This window comes from Myxine glutinosa, chromosome 5, assembly GCF_964187855.1.
Source record: "Myxine glutinosa chromosome 5, kmMyxGlut1.1, whole genome shotgun sequence".
NCBI classification, from domain to species: Eukaryota; Metazoa; Chordata; class Myxini; order Myxiniformes; family Myxinidae; genus Myxine; species Myxine glutinosa.
Window position 1 is genome coordinate 131,038,623 of NC_136265.1, and position 14,625 is coordinate 131,053,247.

A 14,625-nucleotide genomic window follows, 5' to 3' on the forward strand; every position below is an offset into this window, starting at 1 on the left:
GGGGTCTTTGAGGGCTTCATCGAGGTGCTCTCGGTTGCAAGACTGGGTCATTCTGAGAAGCACAGCAGGGTCAGAGATCATGATGTTCTCCTCCTCAGTGAATCTCTCCATCAACAGCCTCTCCATTGCCTCACACACTGTTTTGAGGCAAAAGAGGGACTTTGCGTAGGCCTTTCCACTGAGAACACCTTTGAGAGATCCACTTGTTACTAGTTGTGCCTCAAAGAGAATCTCTGCATATCCAGAACCACGCATCTTGTGTCCAGTGAGCATCCCGATGTAGTTCATGGATGTGTGGAAGGGTCCAATCGTTACTACATGACTAGCAAATTCATTTGGCCAGCGCCAGATGATGGGAAGGGCTTTCATGCAGACACCCAGATCAAATGTATTCAGGACCCATCTCTGACCCACCTCAGCAGTTGCTGCCTCGGAACGCTTCAGTAGCTCACGAACAACTGCGTTGTCTGTGATCGGTTGGTGGATAGGCGTGCAGTAGTCGACTGTTGATTTGCTGGGTGGGGGAGAACCAGTTGCAGAGGTGAAACCCCCTAGCCCAGGCACAGGCTGCAGGCCATTGCCATGCCATGCAGGCACCAGGCACAGACCGATCACAGACAACGCAGTTGTTCGTGAGCTACTGAAGCGTTCCGAGGCAGCAACTGCTGAGGTGGGTCAGAGATGGGTCCTGAATACATTTGATCTGGGTGTCTGCATGAAAGCCCTTCCCATCATCTGGCGCTGGCCAAATGAATTTGCTAGTCATGTAGTAACGATTGGACCCTTCCACACATCCATGAACTACATTGGGATGCTCACTGGACACAAGATGCGTGGTTCTGGATATGCAGAGATTCTCTTTGAGGCACAACTAGTAACAAGTGGATCTCTCAAAGGTGTTCTCAGTGGAAAGGCCTACGCAAAGTCCCTCTTTTGCCTCAAAACAGTGTGTGAGGCAATGGAGAGGCTGTTGATGGAGAGATTCACTGAGGAGGAGAACATCATGATCTCTGACCCTGCTGTGCTTCTCAGAATGACCCAGTCTTGCAACCGAGAGCACCTCGATGAAGCCCTCAAAGACCCCTCAACTCTACTCCTCATCAAAAATTTGCATAAAATTTGCATAATTTTGCATAAAATTTGCAGCAGTAATTTGCATAAAAATGGTATGTGGGACATTTTTTCAGCTTGGGGCCATAGCTAGTCATTTTCTACACATTTTTTCCAATCTAGAAACACTGATTAGAAGTATATCTCCGGGGGGTGCAGGGGGACCTAGTCTTCCTACTAGACTATATCTCCTGCAGGCACATCTCTCTGTGAAGAGCCTGCAGTGAAGGAGGAAGAAGAGCATGTGAGTCCCTTGCACATCAACATCTCGCATTCGAAGTTCAACCTCGAGTTATAGGCGGTGTATAATTTAAGGTTTGTTTTTGTAGATTACATTTATCTTAGATATATTGTCAGTCAGAAAGTGCCGTCATAAAAAATATTATCCCATATGTCGGAGTTGTCTGACTGACGAGATGTTTTTTTAGCGTCTCGTTTATTATGAAGAAGAAGACCCTGAATCGTTGCTATGGCGGAGCGCAGCGTCCTGTCGCCAAGGTGAGTATATTATCTTTACACTGCAATGAGCACACTTTACACGGCGTATCATTTTCAACTTTTGATGACAAATACATTTTAAACAGCATTCAAATTTAATCCAATGGGGACTTTAATTGAGAGTCGGGCCATTTTCATATGAATCCGAAATGAGGGCTGATCGTTATTGGTTCACATGTCAGTGTGGACTTAGGTGGGATTCTTCAGGCCGAATTTTATCCCTGGGCTGGTCTAGTTGGATTTGACTAAAACTGCCACACGTGTAATTCCAGAGGTGGGCGCCGCATTGTGGAGCACGTTATCCTTTTGATGGGGAATTACAATCAATTATTCTGTTTGCATTTGTACATTTGGTTTGTGGGTGTTAAATCTTAGCGGAGGCCATTATTTGCCGGTGCCATGGCTAAAGACAAAGTCTCTGCTTCGAGTTGGTGCACATTCAATACTGATGGATTCGTGGATTCGAACAGCATGCATTTGCACAACCTGTAGAGCGTATATGGGGTTAGGGAGCTGGCAGGTGAGAGTGTTGGGAGGTGGGAGTGTTGGGAGGTGGGAGTGTTGGCAGGTGAGAATGTTGGGAGGTGAGAATGTTGGGAGGTGGGAGTGTTGGGAGGTGAGAATGTTGGGAGGTGAGAATGTTGGGAGGTGAGAATGTTGGGAGGTGAGAGTGTTGGGAGGTGAGAATGTTGGGAGGTGGGAGTGTTGGGAGGTGGGAGTGTTGGGAGGTGAGAATGTTGGGAGGTGAGAGTGTTGGGAGGTGAGAGTGTTGGGAGGTGAGAGTGTTGGGAGGTGAGAGTGTTGGGAGGTGAGAGTGTTGGGTGGTGGGATTGTTGGGAGGTGAGAGTGTTGGGAGGTGAGAGTGTTGGGTGGTGGGATTGTTGGGAGGTGAGTGTTGGGTGGTGGGATTGTTGGGAGGTGAGTGTTGGGTGGTGGGATTGTTGGGAAGTGAGAGTGTTGGGTGGTGGGATTGTTGGGAGGTGAGAGTGTTGGGTGGTGGGATTGTTGGGAGGTGAGAGTGTTGGGTTTTTCATTACCTGCAGTAGATGGGAGGGCTGGCAGGTGAGATTGCGATATTTGCACTACCTGGAGTTGACAAGAGAACTGGCATGTGAGAGTGCTGGATTTTCACTACCTGTAGAGGGTGAGAGAGGTGGGAGTGCTTCATTCACACTACCTGTAATAAGAGAGAGTGCTGACGGGTAAGATTACTGGCGATGGCACAGCCCTGACATTCCAAATTACCATTGTTTTTGTTTTCATTCATTTGTAATACCTTACCAGTGACAAGAGACCCACCCATGTAGGAATGCCCAGTATGGGTAGATGTGTATGTAGCTATTGAGGCCTAATTGTCTGAACTTTCTCCACCCAGGTGGCTGCAGGGTTTCAGTGGAGGACCGGTGGGCTTTGTCGATCACACCACATTGTGCTTTTCCAGTGGATGCTTTGTGCGATTTGTCGACACCCAAAGCCATAAACGGTTCTTCTTTAAGGGACCTGAGACGGGAATAAATACACTCGCCAGCAGCGCAAAGAGCAATCGGTTTGCTATCGCCGACTGTGGCCTGCATCCCACCATCCGTGTCTTCTCCTACCCACACTTCCAATGTTCTGCGATTCTCAAAGGTGTCACTGCTTTTACCTGCAAATTTATACATTTATTTCCCAGGTCACATCAGAAAAAATTCCAAGTGGTTATCAATTATTTTCTTCCCAAGGGTGTATATTTATCCGGTATCGGTAACCCAGGCCGCCATGATGCTTTTTTACAGGTTTAAGTGATCCTGTGGGTTACAAAATGGACGATATGTAGGGTTACCATAAGTCTGGTTTTCCCTGGACATATACTCTTTTTCCATCCTCCAATGCCCGTCCGGCCAGATTTTTTAAATGTCTGCAAATGTCCGGGTTTTGCTGGACTTTAAATTTTCTCATTTTCAAAGGGATAAATTTTAATATTTGGGATACTTTTTTTTACCTTATTTAAAGAGATTGTGTTTTGCTGATGTATTGGGGGGTTCAAGCTTTTTTTTTAGGGGATATCACCCACCACAAAGCCTTTAAGGTCACTCAAAGTGGGAGCTACACAAAGGAAAGTATAGCTATAAGACAGAAAGGAGGAATCTATTGACATTCCTCTTGAATTGAGGTAGGTTGGGTTGGGACATTCCTATGGTTGCCCAAGGTGATTGAGTTTTTAACATGGTATTGTCCATTTGCTGTTTAAGGTGGTGCAGAGCTGGAAATCTCTCTCCTGAGTTTCAGTTACACTGGTCCTTACCTGGCGAGCTTCTCCGGCCTACCAGACTTTTCCTTATGCGTGTGGTACGTAATGTTTGTACACGACACCATGCTGAATTGTTTGCCAGGTTGATTTGTTTTGTCGTCTCATATTGTTACAGTACATCATGTTACTGTACGCTTTGGGGGAGGGTTTAACGGATGTAGAAAAGGTCATGGTTTTGGAATGTGGATGATCTGAGATTGTGATGAACAGCTGTCTTGAAGACCTGGTGGAAAGAATGAGATTGGAAGAGAATGTGGAAGTTGGTTCCACAGGTGAGTCCGAGTCCGAATGAAGCATCCAAATTGTCAGTTGAACTCCTTTCAGAAAACGAGCTCATTTTATCAAAAACCTCCAGAAACGAAACTTTGAAAAGTCCACCTGGTTAAGGTGAAATCACTTATTCCAATATCCCCGAGTTGGACGGACGGTGACTACTCTGAGTTATGTTATTGGAAATCTGCATGCAAACCAACAAATCAAACAACCCCTTCGAAGGAATATGATTGGTTAACATTGATTCAATTAAACTCTGGTAGTCTGAAAGGGCCTTACTGTGCATTATCAGAAGCCATGATGATCATACATTAGAATATTGATCAAGTCCATGAATGTAAACAAACTCCAAGAACTCCATCTATAAATGCACTGTGGAAACAGGATGCATACCATCATTGTGATGCCAGAAAGCTTTGTTGACGTCACAACAGCAACATTGTGATCGGATGCATATCTCGCTATGCGCTGTGCAAATCTAGACAATGGTTTTTTTAAAATTGAAATTCACCCAAAACGAGGCTGAGAGCAACTAAAGTGTGAAGGGCTCCAAAGAAGAACAGGAAGAGGAAGAGCTAGCAAAACCTTAACCTAGTCCTGAAACAAGGAAATAAGTATAACAATATCAAAATTGTCCGGCATCGCAGACTCTTGAAGGAATCATTTTGTTAGCTGTTGAATGACTGTGAATCACTGAATATAAGTGGTGCGGAAGAATGTTCTTGACACAAGGCACACAGGGTCCAATCAATAATATCAGGTCTGGATGTAGATGACGGCAGACTCTCACTGTGACGAAGCTTACACCTCTTCTTTTGCTGACATGGTGCGGTTACATCTGCTCGGCCATCTGCAAAGAAACGAGACAAATTATTTAATTCCTAAAATTAATAGCTATGCATTTTTTGGAATAAATAATGGTGGCAGTAGATTCTTATGTCTGAAAATATAGAAAAGGACACTTCAATCATGTTTTTATTTCAGAAATTGCCGAAGACATGTGACTTAATAGATTTTTGCAATTCGAGTGGCAGCCATCTTGGATCTTTTTTCCATTTCTGGGCGTCAGGAGAAATATTCAGCTTGGCACTACATCTGAAATCATTAAGTACATATCAAACATGATCTTTGCTAATTTTTGTGCTTTTAACACAAAAGCCACAATTTTATCACATATCTGCACCACTATTAGTTTTGGTGTCCATGGTGGCCCACTTTTTGAAGAACACATTTTCCATTATTTAATACATTTATTTTTTAATGACATTTCCCAATTTTCAATTATTTCATTATTTCAATTTTCAATTATCTATTTTTACAATTATTTACATATTTGAATATTGTTTCAATTTTAAAAAAATTAATTGTTCCATTTTTTCCAATTTTGAATTATTTCATTTTCAATTGTTTAATTTTTTTTCATTTCAAGTTTCAATTACATGTTTAAATAATTTTCAGTTTTCAACGATTTCATTTTTAAATTATTTATTTTTTATATTATTTCATTTTCCTATTATTTCTTTTTCTAATTATTATGGTTCCCAGAGGAAGACATTAAATGTTTTTTTTGTATTGGCGTCCATGGTATCCCACTTTTTGGAAGAACACCCCCCCCCCCCCCCAAAAAAAACCGTTTGTTTTCATTATGAGGCAGAATTTCATGAGAAGGCTATACCAAGAACGATCAGCAATCTCCGATTGCAGCCCTTTATTACCTCCTCCACCAAAGGTGGATGGAGGTTATGTTTTCAACCCTGTCTGTTTGTTTGTCTGCCCGTTTATGAACAAAATATCTCAAAAAGTTGTGGACGAATTCAGACGAAATTTGGCAGAGATGTAGCGTATGTGACAAGGATGAAATGTTTAGATTATGGTGAAGATCCGGATTCCGATCTAGCTGCTAGAATTTTTAAGGTGATTCTTCACCATTGGGAGATAGGGCCAAAAAGGATACATAGCAGGATATCGATACATAGCTTCTACCGACTCCTCTCTGGCCTTGCCCCCCCAGCTCTCTCTGGGCTCTGTCCCCCAAATATTCCTACAGGTCGCACAAGATCTGCCTGCAACCCTCTTATGGTTAAACTGCCAAAATCAAGACTCTCTGCTCACCTTCACTCCTTCATTCCTCTTTTCTCCCGCCTCTGGAACAAACTCCCTCACTCTCTTCAATCCCACTCCTCCCTCCAGGTCTTTAAAACAGCTGTTCACCACCATCTCTTATCTTCCCCCATCCAAAACCTTGATCTTTTCTACCCCCGCTAATTTCACCCCAAATCCACTTTTTTGAAATACCAACTTCTGTCCTGGAAGTCCTTGGTGTCCTTGTGTTTTATACCTCTCTCCCCCCCCCCCACCCCCCCCCTTCCCATGCCTCCTCCCCCCAAGCCCTCTCCCTCCCACACATCTCCCTGCTCTCAAATGTTGTGGTTGTGTGCTTCCCCTTCTCTCCCCATCTTGTCTTCCGCTCCCTCTTTTTATATATTTTGTTTGTCTGGTTGATTTGTTTGTGAAGTAAATGTTAGCTCTTTCACGGGCCTCGATTCAGTATACAAAAAAAAAAAAAAAAAAAAGAAAAACAAGTACACATACATTCAAAGTACACCGCCCCATGCCAAATAATTAAATATGCTGCAGCGCGGCATTGCCGGGGCGCCATTGAGGCTGCATTGGGAGGGAGAGGTGTACACTAATTGATTGATTAATTGCAAAATTAAAATCAATAAAAGATTATCACAAAATATTTTCATAATCAATTGGCTAATCGTATAACTAAACCACTAGTGCTTCATCCGAAGATGTATCTTTTAGAAATTTAATTAAATAAGTCATTTATAAAAAATTAAATAATTAATTGATTACTCAATAAATAATTATTCGATTAATCAAGAAATAATTAATAGATGAAATGATTAATCAATAAATCAAAAATATCCTTGATAGCCATATCACTTGGTCACTCATGTCCAAATATTAGCTTCCCAGCTCAAAAGGTGCCTGAGATATTGGCCAAATGAGAAAGAAAATAAATAAATGATTAATAATGAAAATAAATAAATAATAATCATAAAAAAATTAAATTATTAATCAATTTGGTCAGAGAACACATAAACTACCACTATTTCATCAGAATCTGTAACTTAAAAAAAAAAAAAATTTTTTGTCATTAATCGAATAATTAAATAATTAATCGATTAATTGATTAATTAATAAATCAAAAATAGCCTTTGCAGCCAAATCACCTGGTCATTGGCATGTCCAAATAACAGCTTCCTAACTCAAAAGGTGCCTGAGTTAATGGTCAGAAGAGAAAGGAAATTTGATTAATTAAATAAGTACTTAATTAATCGCTAATAATTAAATAACTCCTCAATTTATTGATTAATCCAAAAAAAAAAAAATACCGTTTTTGAGAAAGGACTTGCTCACTCCTGTGCCGAAATTTCAGCTTCCTAGCTCAAAGGATGGCTGAGATATCGTCCGGACAACCAAGAAAGAAAACAAACAAGTACACATACATTCAAAGTACACCGCCCCATGCCAAATAATTAAATATGCTGCAGCGCGGCATTGCCGGGGTGCCTCCGGCGCCCGGCAATACCGCAGTGCAGCTCATTGAGGCTGCATTGGGAGGGAGAGGTGTACACTAATTGATTGATTAATTGTATAATTAAAATCAATAAAAGATTATCACAAAATATTTTCATAATCAATTGGCTAATCGCATAACTAAACCAGTAGTGCTTCATCCGAAGATGTATCTTTTAGAAATTTAATTAAATAAGTCATGAATAAAAAATTAAATAATTCATTGATTACTCAATAAATAATTAATCGATTAATGAATAAATACTTAATAGATGAAATGATTAATCAATAAATCAAAAATATCCTTGATAGCCACATCACTTGGTCACTCATGTCCAAATATTAGCTTCCCAGCTCAAAAGGTGCCTGAGATATTGGCCAAATGAGAAAGAAAATAAATAAATGATTAATAATGAAAATAAATAAATAATAATCATAAAAAAATTAAATTATTAATCAATTTGGTCAGAGAACACATAAACTACCACTATTTCATCAGAATCTGTAACTAAAAAAAAAAATTTTTTTTTGTCATTAATGGAATAATTAAATAATTAATCGATTAATTGATTAATTAATAAATCAAAAATATCCTTTGCAGCCAAATCACCTGATCATTGGCCTGTCCAAATATCAGCTTCCTAACTCAAAAGGTGCCTGAGTTAATAATGGTCAGAAGAGAAATGAAATTTAATTAATTAAATAAGTACTTAATTAAACGCTAATAATTAAATAACTCCTCAATTAATTGATTATTCAAAAAACAAAAAATACCGTTTTTGACAAAGGACTTGCTCACTATTGTGCCGAAATTTCAGCTTCTTAGCTTGAAGGATGGCTGAGATATCGCCCGGACAACCAAGAAAACAAACAAACAAGAAACCAGAGTGAAAACTGAGTACTCTCTTTCAGCGTGCGTCACTGCCGAGCCCCCTTTGGTGCCCGGCAATGACGATTTGCAATGCCTGGAGATGGCATAGGAAAGGAGCGGTGTACAACAAACAAGAAAGCAAGAAACCAGAGTGAAAACTGAGTACTCTCTTTCAGCGTGCGTCACTGCCGAGCCCCCTTTGGTGCCCGGCAATGACGATTTGCAATGCCTGGAGATGGCATAGGAAAGGAGCGGTGTACAAAAAGTTACGGACGGATTTGGACGAAACTTTATGGACCGGTTGGGTGTCTGACAAGGACGATTTAATTCGATTGTGGTGAAGATCTGAATATGAATTCGGATATGAGAATTATTTAATTTTTTAAGTGATTCTTCAACCATTGAGAGATAGGGCCAAAAACGATACATAGCAGGATATCTCAAAAAGTTATGGATGGATTTGGACGAAACTTGTTGGACAGATAGGTTGTGTGTGTGACCAGGAAGAGTTGATTCAATTTTGGTGAAGATTCGGATCCAGCTGGTAGAATTTTTAAAGTGATTCTTCACCATTGAGTGATATGGCCAACCGGGTGGAGGTATGTTCTCTACTGAGTGCTGTTCTAGTTTGCAATTGGAATTCGGGTCCCAGTGTTGATTCAATTGTTATTACACATGCAAATGATTATAACAATTTGAGCATTATTGGCATTTCTGTGTTTACCCATTTGTATCCGTTTGATATACCCACCTTTGAATTAATTTATCTCTATGAATCACCTGTTGACAAGGCAAGTTGGATGGATATATAAGGTAAGTTGGATGGATCATAAAGTTTTAACATGTTTATGAGAGATAAGTGCAATAAAATACACTTTATCTCCTAAATTTATTTAATCAGATTATAATTGTAATCCACAGGAACTGGGTGAATCGCACCTTGTTGTGTTGCCATTCCCTTCATGGCGTTAAACTTTTGGGGTTGACCTTTAACCCAAGTAACTCGAAGCAGTTGTTTACCTTCGGTGATCGGCACATGAGCATTTGGAGTGTCGAGCAAAGCGACTCCGTATATCTGCTTCGTAGCAGGTATGTGTCAGACGATACGCAACCTCCTTGTGAATCATTCATTCCGTAGCATGAAATACTGGAAGCGTGTGATCTCCCCTTGTAGGCCTGTGAGTTTGCCATCCGAGGATGGAACGGTGGTCATCGATGAAGATGTGGTTCTACCAGGGCGGCATGACATCACACTGGGTCTAAGTGTGCCAAACCTGCCTGTCTCTGCAAGGGCCGGACTCATTGGAGAACTGGCAAAGAGATTTGTGGTATTTCACATACTTCGGGTCTTCTCTGCTTTCATATTCCATGTATATATATATATATATATATATATATATATATATATATATATATATATATATATATATATATATATATATATATATGATCAAGGCACCTCCTAGCTTTAATGGTGAGCACCAGCCACGAATTATGTCTCACACGGTAAATACCGCATAACCCGCAAGGAACCAACAGCCTGTCTGCCACACAGACCATCGTTCCCACCAGTGCAAACCAAAACCAGGGGGTGCGGTGCGATCGGCGGGGATAATAATCAACGAACATAACAGCGTGACGAGCGCTGTCCCGATCTCCTGTGGACCGAAGTCCTAGACCAAAGCGTCACCTCCGACCCAAAGGGTCTTCTGGAGGCTTCAGCCCGGCCACTCTGTCAACAGACAGAGATTTATTCATTGGTCCCCATTGGCTAAACATCAAACAGAGCCGCCAATCCAGATTTCGGGCTTATTAACCCTCGTCAGGACGATTGGTGTTTGCCAATTTCGGATTGGTGTTTAGCCAATGGGGACCAATGAATAAATCTCTGTCTGTTGACAGAGTGGCCGGGCTGAAGCCTCCAGAAGACCCTTTGGGTCGGAGGTGACGCTTTGGTTTAGGACTTCGGTCCACAGGAGATCGGGACAGCGCTCGTCACGCTGTTATGTTCGTTGATTATTATCCCCGCCGATCGCACCGCACCCCCTGGTTTTGGTTTGCACTGGTGGGAACGATGGTCTGTGTGGCAGACAGGCTGTTGGTTCCTTGCGGGTTATGCGGTATTTACCGTGTGAGACATAATTCGTGGCTGGTGCTCACCATTAAAGCTAGGAGGTGCCTTGATCATCTTAATAGACGATTTTGGTCCTCATTGGTTAGATTTTTCGCAGTGTGCCGCCCTGTGGCGTTGGCAAAAACTGCATGGAAATCGGACCTGGCAGGAGTAATTCCCTGCCGGTGGATTAAGGGGTCTCACTCCTATTAAGAGGAGTGGTCCCACCTGTATGACCATGCATTGTGGCCCTTTGGGGGGCATGATGCATGCGTTTGAATGACCATGCGCTTCCCCCTCGGGGTTGAGGCGCATGTGTATTGTTTTGGGGACAGCCTTGTTGACGATGTGCCTTGACCATGGGGTCAAGGTGCACGTCCAAGGCTGTTCAAATGTTTGAATTTTTACCTTTTTTCACACGTAAAAAAGGCAGGCCCTGACTGTGGCCCTAAACCAGTTGGCAAAAACTGCATGCAAATCGGACCTGGCAGGAGTAATGCCCTGCCGGTGGATTAAGGGGTCTCACTCCTATTAAGAGGAGTGGTCCCACCGGTATGACCATGCATTGTGGCCCTCCGGGGGCATGATGCATGTGTTTTGAATGACCATGCGCTTCCCCCTCGGGGTTGAGGCGCATGTGTATTGTAATGGGGACAGCCTTGTTGACGATGTGCCTTGACCATGGGGTCAAGGTGCACGTCCAAGGCTGTTCAAATGTTTGAGTTTTTACCTTTTTTCACTGCAAAAAAGGCAGGCCTTCTGTTCGGGCCCTAAACGAGCAAAAAAACTGCATGCAAATCTGACCTGGCAGGAGTAATTCCCTGCCGGTGGATTAAGGGGTCTCACTCCTATTAAGAGGAGTGGTCCCACCTGTATGACCATGCATTGTGGCCCTCCGGGGGCATGATGCATGCGTTTGAATGACCATGTGCTTCCCCCTCGGGGTTGAGGCGCATGTGTATTGTTATGGGGACAGCCTTGTTGACGATGTGCCTTGACCATGGGGTCAAGGTGCACGTCCAAGGCTGTTCAAATGTTTGACTTTTTACCTTTTTTCACTGCAAAAAAGGCAGGCCTTCTGTTCGGGCCCTAAACGAGCAAAAAAACTGCATGCAAATCTGACCTGGCAGGAGTAATTCCCTGCCGGTGGATTAAGGGGTCTCACTCCTATTAAGAGGAGTGGTCCCACCTGTATGACCATGCATTGTGGCCCTTTGGGGCGCATGATGCATGCGTTTGAATGACCATGCGCTTCCCCCTCGGGGTTGAGGCGCATGTGTATTGTTTTGGGGACAGCCTTGTTGACGATGTGCCTTGACCATGGGGTCAAGGTGCACGTCCAAGGCTGTTCAAATGTTTGACTTTTTACCTTTTTTCAGTGTAAAAAAGGCTGGCCTTTTTTGAGCGGGCCCTAAACGTTTAAAGACCTGCATGCAAATCGGACCTGGCAGGAGTAATGCCCTGCCGGTGGATTAAGGGGTCTCACTCCTATTAAGAGGAGTGGTCCCAACTGTATGACCATGCATTGTGGCCCTTTGGGGGGCATGATGCATGCGTTTGAATGACCATGCGTTTCCCCCTCGGGGTTGAGGCGCATGTGTATTGTTATGGGGACAGCCTTGTTGACGATGTGCCTTGACCATGGGGTCAAGGTGCACGTCCAAGGCTGTTCAAATGTTTGACTTTTTACCTTTTTTCTTGTAAAAAAGGCAGGGCTTCCCTGTGGCCCCCAATACAAGTAAATAAAACTGCATGCAAATCGGACCTGGCAGGAGTAATGCCCTGCCGGTGGATTAAGGGGTCTCACTCCTATTAAGAGGAGTGGTCCCGACTGTATGACCATGCATTGTGGCCCTTTGGGGGGCATGATGCATGCGTTTGAATGACCATGCGTTTCCCCCTCGGGGTTGAGGCGCATGTGTATTGTTATGGGGACAGCCTTGTTGACGTTGTGCCTTGACCATGGGGTCAAGGTGCACGTCCAAGGCTGTTCAAATGTTTGACTTTTTACCTTTTTTCTTGTAAAAAAGGCAGGGCTTCCCTGTGGCCCCCAATACAGGTAAATAAAACTGCATGCAAATCGGACCTGGCAGGAGTAATTCCCTGCCGGTGGATTAAGGGGTCTCACTCCTATTAAGAGGAGTGGTCCCAACTGTATGACCATGCATTGTGGCCCTTTGGGGGGCATGATGCATGCGTTTGAATGACCATGCGTTTCCCCCTCGGGGTTGAGGCGCATGTGTATTGTTATGGGGACAGCCTTGTTGACGTTGTGCCTTGACCATGGGGTCAAGGTGCACGTCCAAGGCTGTTCAAATGTTTGACTTTTTACCTTTTTTCTTGTAAAAAAGGCAGGGCTTCCCTGTGGCCCCCAATACAGGTTAATAAGCCCGAAATCTGGATTGGCGGCTCTGTTTGATGTTTAGCCAATGGGGACCAATGAATAAATCTCTGTCTGTTGACAGAGTGGCCGGGCTGAAGCCTCCAGAAGACCCTTTGGGTCGGAGGTGACGCTTTGGTCTAGGACTTTGGTCCACAGGAGATCGGGACAGCGCTCGTCACGCTGTTATGTTCGTTGATTATATATATATATACAGACTTGGCATTTAATATGGAATTTTTTTTTTTCTTGACGGGTTACTTTCTGAACTCAATATATCAATCTGGTGAGTTTCTTTTACCCTTCGGTGATGTCTTTGTTGAAAGAACCATGTCGCTGATTGTCTTTCGCAGCAAGACATCAATAACAGGATTATATCACAGTGACAAAATGTAAGGACAGGTACATTTGACGATTGGCTTCACAATCGGGTATATAAGGGTTGTTGCGTTCTCTGTTAGTGGAAAACAACTGCTGCACGTCTACAAAAGTTATTGCCGCTTCCTCTGGAGATGGTCCGTCAACTTGACAATGCTGTTTGTCATGGAGTGGTGGCTTTACGAAATTCTGGCATGAAACAGTGTGCTATTGCTCGGCAGTATGGCATCACTCAAGGTCAGGTGTCAAAGATCCTGAAACGAAATGCTCAGAGGGGTGTCCCTACTCCAATACCGAGGCCAGGACGTCCACGCAGAACCACAAGGAGAGATGATCGCCAGCTGCACCGGTTAGTCTGCAATGGCCATACCAAGTCAGCTAATCGGCTTAGGGCTGAGTGGCAGCAACTGACAAATGTGCCTGTATCCAGAAGGCTAGTCAACCAACGACTGGTTCAAGCAGACTATCGTGCCAGGCGTCCCCTGAGAAAGCCACGCCTGACCAGACAACACAGCCAGTGCCGATTGCAGTGGGTCAGAGAGCACCGTCAATGGCAGCCAGGACACTGGAATCACGTGATCTTCAGTGACGAGTCTAGATTTCTGGTCTATCGTCAAGATGGCCGCGTCCGAGTGCGCAGACTAGTGCCTGAAGCCCACAAAGAAGATTGTATAGTGCCAAGAGTCCAAGCTGGAGGTGGTGGGGTGACCGTTTGGGCTGCTTTTCATGCAGGGGGCAAAACTGACCTGGTTGTTCTGAATGGAAACCTGAACCAGTTCAAGTACAGGGCCATTCAGGAAGAAACATTGCTTCCATTTGCTCGTGCAGCCTTTCGAGGAAACTTTGTCTCCAAGATGACAATGCACGGCCTCATCGTGCTCGCATGATCCAACACTTTCTTGCTGACCGTGGTGTGGAGCATATGGAGTGGCCTGCCATGTCCCCGGATATGAATCCGATGGAGAACTTGTGAGCAGAAATAACGCGTCAAATCGACAACTTGGACCAGCAGCCGACCTCTGTGCATGAATTGCAGCAGACTATTGTCACTGCATGGCAAGCGATTTCTGTCCAAACCTTGGCAAATCTCGTGAACAGCATGCCTCGACGTGTACGTGCTCTCC

At 43.6% G+C, this 14,625-nt stretch overlaps 1 protein-coding gene across 1 annotated transcript in view; it reads left to right on the top strand.

Moving 5' to 3' along the window:
* The first annotated feature begins 1,579 nt into the window (after nt 1-1,579).
* The window catches only part of CFAP43 (cilia and flagella associated protein 43), a 126,427-nt gene continuing 113,381 nt past the window's right edge, over nt 1,580-14,625 (top strand). The window contains exons 1-5 of the mRNA XM_078777100.1: nt 1,580-1,608; nt 2,984-3,237; nt 3,840-3,936; nt 9,552-9,719; nt 9,805-9,958. Of these exons, the coding sequence (XP_078633226.1) occupies nt 1,580-1,608; nt 2,984-3,237; nt 3,840-3,936; nt 9,552-9,719; nt 9,805-9,958 (702 nt within the window). The remainder of the gene's footprint in view (nt 1,609-2,983; nt 3,238-3,839; nt 3,937-9,551; nt 9,720-9,804; nt 9,959-14,625) is intronic.